Source organism: Dendrobium catenatum, unplaced genomic scaffold (assembly GCF_001605985.2).
Source record: "Dendrobium catenatum unplaced genomic scaffold, ASM160598v2 original_scaffold_132493, whole genome shotgun sequence".
In the NCBI taxonomy this organism is placed as follows: Eukaryota; Viridiplantae; Streptophyta; class Magnoliopsida; order Asparagales; family Orchidaceae; genus Dendrobium; species Dendrobium catenatum.
In genome coordinates this window covers 16,089-28,533 of record NW_021450928.1, presented here as the reverse complement: position 1 = coordinate 28,533, position 12,445 = coordinate 16,089, and the positions used below count along the sequence as shown (strand labels likewise).

The window sequence follows — 12,445 nt, the reverse complement described above, 5'->3', positions numbered from 1 at the left end:
TACTTTACTAGTAAGTGTGCATGCAAATGCACGATAAATATTAATGCTAAAAGGCTTCTGTCACTCATATTAGAAAAAATAGAGCTATCCTCCCAAAAATTTTAAAAGGGATAAAAAGTTAGCAAACAAAATGACATTAGAAATGATTTTTAATAGACTAACAAAAAGTCATGCATATAAGGAAGCTTTGGGTAAATTTAATTTGAATTTAAAACTTCAAGTGAGAATATTTCACTAACTAGTTAACGGATTTGCAAGACCTTAAACTCTATGGATTATTTGTTTTGGTTTTTGTTTTTTTGAAAGAAATGCATCAAATAGCATTAAAACCAATAAGGGAAACTAAGTACAAGTAATGAAAGGATCACATTCCTCTTTTATTAAGCCTAAAACCAAGGGAGGAATGCAATCAAAAGAAAAGCTATCAAAGAAGAAACTACTCTCCAATGCCATAGTAGCACAACAATTTGCTACTTTATTACAACTTCTATAAGCATGGAGGAGAACAACTTTATTGAAATCATTCAAAAAACATAAATTCTTATGCGGCCACTTCTCCACATTCTCCTTATTCTTCTTTAAAAAATTCTGAATGAATTTGATAATATTGATATTATCACTTTTTATTATTAGCCCTTTGCATTCCAACATCCAGGTCTTCAAAAATTCCTTAACCGTGAGGACAGCTTCTAGCTCAAGATAACCAATATCCCAATGAGTTCCATTCTTTCCAAAGGCACTAATAAAATGTCCTTTGTAGTCACAGAAAATTCTTCCAATACCAGCCAAATTAGAGCTTGTCAAAGATGCATCTACATTAACCTTAATCCATTCTTTTGGTGGAGGGTACCAAGTTCTTTGAGACTCCCTAAGGAGATTAGTATCCCAGCTAGAAAGAAATGGATCAGATTTGGAGACTACAAAAAATAGAGCATTAGCAGCTACAATGGAGCATGGCATAGCAGACTTACCATGCTTAATGTCATTCCGGTTCTTCCAAGAGTAATATACAATAGAGCAGTACACCCGAACAATCCCAAAATTCTGTGCAGACATCTTCTTTAAGTCCTTCAAACAATAGTCCAGTGAATGGAAAACAGGAATAAAAATACCCCACTCCCGCATCTTCATAATGATTTCAATCAGATACTTGCAATGCATCATAATGTGCTCATAAGTTTCATTAACTTGGCAACCTCTAACAATAAGAGTATTATCTGAAATTCTTCGGTTCACGAGAAACATATTAGTTGGAATAGCTGATTTGCCTAGTCTCCACTAGAAAATTTCAATTTTCTTATTCTTCTTCAAATTCTTCACCCAGCTGATGTATTCCACATCCTCCAAATTGCATTTGTTCAGCCACATTTGTTCATATACCAAGACAGACACAGTCTTCCCCGAACACATCCTCATCAGCTCCATCTGGTCCTCCTCACCATGCTCTATTGGAACTTGAGTAATTAAATAAATAAGGTATGAGTGAAATGCTCTATGTAACAATTCAGAATTCCACATGCCTTTAGGTAATATCAATTGCTGCACATTCATACCATCCAGGAAATTACAATCCACAAAAGTAGGCCAACGATTAATACACCTATCAAGCAACCAAGTGTCATTTAAAATATTGATTTTATCTCCTCTACCCACCTTCCAACAAACCGCCATCATCAGATTATTCCCCCCATCCAATATAATTTTCCATGCATTTGAACTGATGTTCCTTTGAGTTCCCTTCATCACATTATCATCATACTTACTCTTCATAACACGGTGAAGCAAAGAATAAGGCTTCTGAATATAATTCCATGTCACTTTGGATCTTAAAGACCCAATGCTATGTAGAGGAGAATGCAATCCCAATCCTCCCAAACACCTGGGTTTGCAAATATCACTCCAAGCAATATAATGCATTCCCTTAGTTCCATCTTTATTGTTCCAAATAAAGCTTCTACACAATTTTTCCAAATCATGTAATAACCTCTTAGGTACCGAAGAATGGGTAATTAAAAAATTTGTCATAGAAAGCAAAGAACTTTCTATGAGAATCAATTTACCTCCCAAGGATAAAGATTTCCTATTCCAAGCATTAAGTCTTTCCATGGCATTGCCTAGAATCTCTTGATAGTAAGCCATTCTAATTCTTTCAAGTGAAATCTTCACTCCCAAGCATTTCATTTCCTTCACTATCTTGAAGCCAAGAGTTCTGCCAATCTTCTTCCTCTTACGATAGCCGACCTCCTTCCCAAACAGCAACATAGATTTACTAACATTAATTTTTTGCCCAGTCAATTTATAGAATTTCTCCACAATGGTCTTCATAGATTTAGCAAGCTCAACAGATGCATGAGAAAAAATGAGAGCGTCATCTGAATAAAGCAAATGAGTAATCTTCGGTCCTCCACTTGAAATTTGAATGCCAAGACTCTTCCCCCTTTGCTCTATTGAATTAGTAATTAATTGGAAACACATGATGAATAAGTATGGTGAAAGTGGACATCCCTAACGGAATCCACTTTGGGCATTAATCCATTCAGAATTCTTCCCGTTGATAATAACGGAAAATCTCACATCTACAACACATTCCAAGAGAAGGTTAGAGAAAATAGTAGGAAAACCATACCAACTTAAAATATGCCGAAGAGTTGTCCATCCCATGCTATCATAAGCTTGCAGCCATCAGTTCCTTCTTTTTTTGATAATCACTATCAACAGGTCCGAATGATTTCAATTCTTCGGCTAGCTTAACCTTTACACCACCACTACTATAATTTAGTGCATTATGGCTTACCTCTGAATCCAGTGATTCCAAGCCTTTGTCTACCACTTTAACGTTACTTACAACGTTACCCAGAATTTCTCCTTCCTCCTCCACCACCAGAACAGCAAAACAATTTGTTGAATGAACACAAATCTCATTTTCAGAATCCTTTTCTAAATCTGAATACTTCCCTGGAACACCACCAGTTTTATCAACATTACAGTCAGTCTTTGCCTGCAGCTGGATTTCTTCAGTCTGAGTAACTTGCATATTCTCAGAAACTATATAATCTGGTTTGCTCTTGATATCCTTTACACTTTTACTGTTGGTAATGTTTCTTCTAGCTCGTCTGATCTTGAATTAGACATGAATCCAAGGACCATACTTAGTACTAACCACGGACTGTTTACTGTCATGTCCAGCCAATTTGTCTTGCCCGTTGTCAGCATCCATATTCTTTAACGTTTAATCCTTCATCATTAGAGTGACATTTTTCAGACATACCTTCTTATTATGGCCTACTCTTCCGCATTGATAGCACATAAGATCAATTTCTTCATACTCCACCCGTTGGAAAAATCTCCCAGCAGAACCTTCAACCCACATACCATTCAACAGTTTTTTCTCCAAATCAATTCTTACACAAACATGAGCAAACTCACATTTACTCCACCAGAATGTATTCCCATCCACATACATAGGTGATCCAAAGAAAGAAGCAATTCTTGCTATGCTATCTTCATCCTAATAATACAGCGGTAGACATCGAAGTCGAATCCACACCGGTGCAGAGATACCTTTGAATGAATTCGGATCAAATGAGGGAGTCCACCTATCCATACCAACGATAAGTCCATTCACATACCAGCGGCCTCCGTTCAGAATTTCGTCGATCACCTCACCCGAATTGAAGGAACAGAGTATCCAATCCAGTCCTATTGAGGTCAAATGAAATTTGTCGTAATGGCTCCACTGTCTTCTCAGCTCCAAACTACAAACTGAAAATGGCACACTATTCCCCAAAACTTTGAGTACTATCGAACTCTTAAATACTTTAGAATTCTCTACCTCCCTTTCCGTATTTAACATGACCGCCACACCATCCTAAAAAATTTTCACTTGATCTCTATCAAACGTCATCTTGATAGGTTTTGGTTTCGACCAAGCCTCAGCAACTTCACCAATGCCTTTCAAAGAATCATCCTTCTGGGCTACCGAAGAAATAGAGACATCATCTTTTCGGGCTTCCAAAGAAACAGAGCCATCATCAATATTACTCCCTTTATGTGCGTCAAGAACCTCAAAAAAAATTCTCACCCGTAAGACCAAATTCTCTGAAGCCGAAGATTCAGAATTCATTAAACCTAGATTGCATTCAACATTCATCTCCTTCCGTGCAAGCAATTCATCCACCACAACATTTTTCCCTTTACCTTCAATCTGTTCTTGATGGATCAAAGGCGTAAATCCTTCTCTAATCACTATTCCTTTTTTTCCTCTATCATTGGATCGAAGAGGGCCAGATGATCGTGGAGCAATCATCGAGACTGGCTGGAAGACGCCACTGATCCTCCGGTGTAGTCACCTTCGATCGCAAAAAACCCTCGAAAACCAAATTCAAAACCAGGAGGCGAAACTTTCTCTCTCTAGAATTCGAACTGGACGTTTTCTCTCTAGAATTCTTTCCATTCTTGAAGTTGTATCTCAGCATGGAAGTTCATAAGAGAAAGGAATTATGGGATATGTTTTTTTTTTTTTTTTGATGAATGCAAAAATTGCATAAAATGAAAAACAAAGCCTAAAACAAACTACTAAATGTGAGGAACTTCTACACACTCTTCCTTTACCATATTACAAAAGCAAGACGGTAAAACATTCTCACAGAACAAATCCCAAATAAAATCTAAAGAAACAGCATGACTAGCACAAAAATCTGCTAGTCTATTACAACCATGATTAACCCAATGAAAAATCACATTATTTACTTCTATAAGAAGAGAAGAATCCTCAATCATCGATCCTTCGTCCATATTCTTCGGTATACTGTGCACTTTATGAAGAATATCAATGACATTCTTATTATCACCTTCAACGATAATACCTTCAACTCCACAAAATCTGCCATTTAGAACATCTTCAAGTTCTTTAATGACCACCATCTCAAGTTGGGTAATATCCCAATGAATCTTCTTCCTTCCAAACGCAAGTAAGAATTTACCTTTGTAGTCCCTAACAATTCCTCCAATGTCAGCTTCATAATTTCCTTTCAGAGATGCATCTATGTTCATTTTAATCCAACCGGGGGGAGGAGGTTGCCATTTATTAAGAGACAGCCCATTGGACTGATTAACAACCGAGTTACCCGATTGAAACACCATAGAATGACCATGGATCATAAAACCAAGAATAGAAGTGGCAATGAACACATTGCTATCCTCTGGTCCTCCATGCTTCACCTTGTTCCTTTGGTTCCAAACAAACCAGACAGCAATAACATACGGTTTAATCAACATCACATTATCGTCCCTTTGCTTCTTAAGCTTTCCCAAGCAATCAATCCACCCATTGAAAATAGGAATATGAAATTCCCATCCTCTCAGAACATCCACACCTTACATAATTTACTACAGCAAGTAGTAATATGATTACAATCTTCCAATACTTCACAGCCCATCGGACAAAGAGGATTATCAGCAATATTTCTTTTACAAAAGAATTCAGCAGTAGGCAAAGCATTCAAAAATAACCTCCATAAGAACACCTCCAGCCTAGCATTCAGCTTCAATTTATAAATCGAGTTGAAAGAAATAACCTCACCCGAGATCTTATTCCTTTCATCCATAATAAGAGACAAGATGGACTTCCCTATCATTTTAAACTTCAGCTCCAATCTGTCAGCAGCTAAACAGGAAGAAATCAGAACCATACATATGAGATCAACAAGTTCAATCCCAAAGAATTGCCTTAGTTTCACGCGATCCCAATTACCACCCGTAATGAAACCATCCAGGGTAATTATGGGATATGTTGGATGACGGGAATTTGCTAATATGTAAATAAAACACATCTCTATGGATTATTTGAAGGATCCTCTTCAGGTTCCTAGAAGATTCCACGAGCTAATGATTTCCACTGGAACAAGAGATGGATTGAGTTATCCTTTCTCTCTCCTTCTCTCTCTCTCTCTTGATGGTTTTGGGGTTTTTTTTTAATGGAGGGTGATAGGAAGAACCTATGGAGGAGTTGGGGATCCTTCTATGAGGCTAAAGAATGAGTTTGATCAACCCTTTTTCTAAGGGAAGAGGTGGTATTTATAGGAGAGTATAGGTCAATAGCCTTTTCAGTTAGGGACTAATAAATAGGATCTAAGGGAAGGTTCTAGAGAGTTTGAAAGTGAATGGATGGTTATTGAGGGGTTTATGGTTCAACCAATAATTAGATAGATTTTCTTAGGGAATCTTACCATATCAGTAGCTGTGGTGTCCTAAGCTTGACATAATCTATAAAGGGAAGGTTCTAGAGCCTATTCAAACCTTTGGTTGGGTCGAATTTTTGGTGGATCAATAATAAGCCCAATAAAGTGGATTTTTGGGTGCTTGGTTCAACCCAAATGGTTGACCCAGGTTAAACCATGGGTTGAGCTTCATGTGTCATGTGAATTCGGTCAATACACACTTGCTACAATCATTTAGGGAATTTAATTTTTCAAGGGTGGGTTTTGGCTTACATAAATCCCTTTTGGTGCACTTGCTTCAACCTAAAAGGTTAAACTAGGTGGCCCCTGAGCTCAAATATTTTTGGATGACTCATGTGGATCAAATGAGTTGTCCCTTAGAGTTTGGTTCAATTGTGTGGTCAAAATTTAGAGTTTTAAAAATTTTAAGTGTGTATGGTATGTTTTAGTCAACCATGATTGACTTGGTCAACCTTGTTTGATTAGGGGTCAATGGTGGGTCAAACTAGTTCAAATGATATTTTGGACATGTTTAAAGTGGTCCTATGTAATATGAATTCCATTTAGTCCAAAATGCAGGTTTAAAGCCTAAAAGGGCTCTTTGGTCAACCTTGATTAAAGGCATTATAAATGATGTTTATAATTTGTTTGAGGTGGTCTCAAGATTTGGTGGGGTCTCCAGACATGTAATTTTGTTTAGGATAAAAGGAAAATTTGGTCAACATAGGTTGACTTGGCTAATTGTTTGACCAAGGCTTGAGATTTAGTTCAATGCATTCCAAATTATATTTTTGATATGGTGGAGAAAGTTGCATGGCTTGATTTGATTGAGCCATACAGAGGTTTAAAAAAGATATATTTTTGATAGTTTAGGATTTTAGCATGTTATGGTCAATTAAGGTTCAACGTTTGTTTAATGCATCATGTTAATGATGATGATCATGATCATTGAGTTTGGAGAGGCTTCCAATGCAGGTTTAATGCATCATATGTTTCTTTCTATTTTTGATCATTTACGAGTTCTTTTACCTTTGAGTATTAAATGGAATCAACCATAAATTTCTCCTTTGAAAATTTAAGATAGATTTTTTATTTCCATTAATAAGAATCAATCAAGTACTTTCTAATAGAAATTTAAAACCAACTTCTAAAAAAAATTCATATCAAAGGGGTTAATTTTGAAATTTATTTTTGATTTTTTTAGGATTTAGGTTAGGACCCAGTCTTTAGACTTCAAACCTAGGGAGGTTATTGAAGCAGGATTTTGTCATAATAATGTATTCTTGGAGAAAAAATCCCATATTTTATAATCATGAATTTATACCTCTAGAATCTCCTTATCTTTATCTCACTCTCTTTCTATCTCTCTAAGAAACATCTCTCCCTCTTATTCTATCTTCCTTTCTATCTTGCTGTCTCTCAATAAGCTCTCAATCGTTCTCCCCCTCTTTCTCTCTCCCTCTTTAGATCCCTCTATCACAAATAATCCCTACCTCGCACTCACTCTCTTTATCTCTCTCTATCACTATATCCCTTGCTATCTCCCCCACTTTCTCACTCTCTCTCTCTCTCTCTCTCTCTCTCTCTCTCTCTCTCTCTCTCTCTCTCTCTCTCTCTGTCTCTCTCTCCCCCACTCATTATCTCTTTCCCACTATCTCTCATTCTCTTTCACTATCTCTCACTAGCTCTCTCTTCCCCTCCCCTTATCTCACACACACTCTATATCTCTCCATCACTCTCTCACTATCTCTTACAACTCTCTCTATCTCTCTGTTTTTCTCTCTTTAACTCCTCCCTATCTTACCCTTTCTATCTCTATACTATACATCGTTCCCTCTCATTTTCTTTTCCCTCCACCTCCCTTCTCTCTTTTTCTCTCTATCTCTCTCTCTCCCCCTCTCTCTCTCTTTCTCTCTCTTCCTCTCTTTCTCTCTCTCTCCAACACTCATTTTCTTTCTCAATATCTCTCTCTCCTCTCTCTATATGCATCTCTATCAACTCTACCTCTTATAACTCTCTGCCCCCTCTCTCTGTCACTTTTATCATTATCTCTATCTCTATCTCTTTCCCTATCTCAGTCTCTCTCACTCTCCTCAACCCACACATTCTTGCTCACACTCCCTCTCCTTTTTGCTCTCTCTATCCCACTCTCTCTGCTCTCCCTCACCCACTCTCTCCCTTATCTCTGACTCATGCTCTCTGTCACTCTCTCCCTCTCTTCATTTTATCTATCTCTCTTTCTCTAAAAATATATATCTCTCTCACTCTCTCTCCCCCTCACTCTCTCCCTCTTGATCTCACTCCATCTTTCTCTCTTTTTTATCTCACTCACTCCCCACTTGCATTATCTATCCTCCATCAACCTCCTCTTCATCTCTCTCACTATCTCTTATTTTATCTCTTCTTTGTTGACCTCATTTTTGTATGAGGTCAACAGGTACCACAAAAACTTATAAATTCTCAAGTTTTAATTCTCCATTTCATAAAAACTTCTCACTCATATCATTATTTAAATCTAAATTTGAGTTAACTCACATCTCTTTTTACCTTCTAAACTTAAAAAATCTTTTCACAAGGGTCTTTAGTTAGGTTCCTTCATCTTTAAATCATCGAGAATCCAAAATTTTCCAAAGGGATCAAGCTGATTTAGTCTTGTATGATCTTCTGATTCCGTATTTAGTTTGAGTTTATCAAGTGCAATCACTGAGTTTAATTTTTTGTTAAATTAAAGAATATATTTTGAATAAAAAGATCTTCAGCCTCAGCATCATTGCTGCCCAGTCTGCTAAGGGAACTCATATTAAGTTTGGATAAGATTTTGAGAACCTACATTTGACATTCTCTACACTGAAAGATAAGGTGGTGGCAACTACTAAGTCCCCTAAGTCAAATCCCATCCAAGTTAACATCTAGGGTGGGTTTGTAGTTGCTCCCACAGTGATGCATGCATATTTTGGTTTATTTATTGTTTTTATGTAATTTGAACATTATAGTTGTGATTTATGTTTTTTATATGCTATCTAATGATGGAGAACATCCAATGATCATGGTAGGATGTGTTGGGTATGGAAAGGCTTGGGTTTGCTTGTATTTTGGGTCCTTTTGTTCTTTGGGCTGCTAGTTGCTTCTCAGTTTGGGCCTTGGCTGCTTTCGAGTTGGGCTTTGGCTGCATTGGTTTTGAGTTATTAACTAGGGATCTTCTTGGTGCTAGCCCATTAGTGCTTGAGCTTATGTTTAGCTCATTATTTGGAGTAATTGCACTTCTTAGCTCATAAATTTTAAAAGGAATGTGGAGTTGGATCTTGCCTCTTTCCCTTCTTGTGTCTCCTTAATTTTTTCCTTTTGTGATTCTTATGACTTGATGCTGGGTGCTTGTTGCCTTTTTGGTTTTCCCCTGGCTTATTTCTCGGGACTTCCTCTTCCTGATTGTTATGTTTCATGCTCGGATTCTTCCTTGGTTATTTCCCCGTGGCTGCCTCTACCCGAGTTATGTGAAGTATCTTTCTTTATTATTTTATGCTGACTGTTGTCCTTCCTCTTTTGCATACCTGATTGGTTCGGTTGGAGCTGGAAGTTGGATGTTTAGCTCCTCTTTTTCTCTTATAAATAGGAGGTTTTTTTGTCATGAAGAGGTTGTTGATTAACTTGAGATAAGTTACTAAAAACCTTAGGGTATCTTCTCTTTTGTCTTGGCTTGTTCCACCTCTCTATTTTGAGAACTTATTCAGCTATTTTGTCTTCTTGAGAGATTGTTCCACCTCTCTATTTTGTCTTGGCTTCTAATCTCTTTTTCTTTACGCAAGTTCCACTCCACTTGTATCCTTCTTCTTCAGCTATTGGGAGTTATTTTTTGGATGATTTGGAGACATTTACGGAGGAGTTTGGTTGGACATTTAACATTTTTTTCTATTGTGCACCCTTGATTTGCAAGCCTAAGCACTTTATCATATTTTTTCTACTTCCGTTGTATGTGAGGAAACTGCTTGTTGGTTGTTCTTAGGATAGTATTTTTAATTTTATAAATTTGTTTTATTTGATTTGACTTTTCATTTTTCTTGGTGTTTATTTAGATGTTTGCAATCTAGATTGAATCGAGTTTGGTTTTCTTTTGTCCTAGAGTTCACTTAATTGAGTTTTCTTTCTATTTTGCCTGCATCAGATATGGTATCAGAGCGAGTTTGAAAATCCTTGGTTGGTGTGAGTCTTTTTTTTTTAATCTAAGATGGCTAATAATCTGGGGGATTGACAAAATATGATGCAACAGTTAGCGAATCTGCAAAATCAAATGAATGATATGGCTAACACTCTTGCTAACTTAAATGTCAACCAGCATAATGTCCAAACATTTGAAAGTGAAGAAGAAATCCCTAGGAATCATAATAGGTGACAATGAAATTGAGATTTTGGGATTAAAATAGATGTTCACAACTTTGAGGGAAAACTATAACCTGACCAATTCATCGAGTAGATTGAAAAAATATATCAATTCTTTGAATGGAAAGAAATTATTGAAAATAGGAAAGTCAAATTTGCAAGTTTAAAACTCACTGTTCATGCACTCACATGATTGAAAAATTTACAAAATAATAGACATTGGCATGGGAAAGAGAACATACAAAACTGTTAAAGAATCAAATAGAAAATGAAAGGGAAATTATTTCCATCAGATCATGCACGAACAATCTTTCAAAAACTTAAAAACTTACGACAAGGAAATCAATCTGTTCAAGGAACACACTGAAATATTTTATAAACTCCAATCGAGAATTGACTTCGATGAATCTGAAGAAAAAATTGTGTCAAAGTATGTCAACGGTCTTAAGTGGACAATCCAAGATCAACTGAATTTGCATCATGTAATTAAAATTGACGAGGCTTATCGTATGACATAAAAAATGGAAAAACAACATCCAAGAGGTCACAATAAAATAATATAAACATATAAGTGTTGACCAACTGGCGAAGTTAAAAATTAATCTCCTCAAACTTTTAAGGGAACTTCGGGTGTAAAAATTAAGTCTTTTAAAACTCAAAATGTGGATAATGGAAGTGGAATAATGGGACCTAAACCTATTGAACAACCAATATTAATTGGTCCATGCTATAAATGTTGGCTTTATGGCCATCTTTCTTCAGCTTGTAGATAAAATAACCCACCAAGAAATAATTTCATTAAAAATGACGAAGAGTTAGAAGAAGAGGAAGAAAATGAATCTGATCCAGAAAAATGACATTAAATTAGAGAAAGTTGATATTGAGGGAGATGAAGGTGAGTAACTTTTGGTAATGCAACAAGTCTTGACAACTAAAATTAGAAATTGTGATAAATGGCTTAAGAGAAACATTTTCAAAACCAGTTGCATGGTTGAGAGAAAAATTTGCACTCTTATGATCAATAGCGAGAGTTTGCAAAATTTTGTTTCACAATTAATGGTTGATAAGCTGAAGTTAAATTCCAAACCTCTTTCCAAACCTTATAAATCTCTTGGTTCAAGGAAGGGGATGAAGTTCTAATACGTAAACAATGTTCTATTAACTTAACAATTGGGAGTTCTTTTAACGATGAAGTTGTTTGCGATGACGTAAATCTTGAAGTCTGCCATATTTTGTTAGGTTTTCCTTAACAATTTGACCATAAAATCATTCACAATGGGGAAAAGAACACTTATACTTTAATTCAAAAAAATAAAGTGTTCACTCTTTACTTAAAAATATAGTCCTGATTCGCCTGCAAAAATTAACAAGGTTGCCAAAATAAACACTCTTGAACTTCTTCTAAACACAAATGATTTGAAACATTATGAGGTAGCTTACTTGTCTTTGGGAAAAGAAATTGAATCAAGTCTTCAAATTCCTAAAGAAATTCAAGCTTTAAATGATGAGTTTTTTGATATAACGCCTGAAGAATTGCCTATAGGTTTTCCACCGACTAGAGATATTCAATATCATATTAATTTAATACCCAGTGCTATTTAGCTTAATCTTCCCCATTACAGGATGAGTCCAACTGAGCATGATGAACTTTTTAAGAAAGTGTCTGAACTGTTAGAGAAAGGATTAATTAAGGAAAGCTTAAGTTCTTATTTTGTGCCTGCTTTACTAACTCTAAAAAAAGATGGAATGTGGAGGATGTGGGTGGATAGTAGGGCTATAAATAAAATCACCATTAAGTATATATTTCCTATTCTTAGTCTGGATGACATGCTGGATATGTTAAACGGTGCTAA

General features: G+C 36.1%; 1 protein-coding gene across 1 annotated transcript; it reads right to left on the bottom strand.

Moving 5' to 3' along the window:
• Window positions 1-1,278: 1,278 nt before the first annotated feature.
• LOC110111651 lies at window positions 1,279-2,475 on the bottom strand. The gene has a single exon (XM_020843619.1). It carries the CDS (start codon window positions 2,473-2,475, stop codon window positions 1,279-1,281), a length of 1,197 nt encoding a protein of 398 aa, XP_020699278.1.
• Between the last annotated feature and the right edge of the window lie 9,970 nt (window positions 2,476-12,445).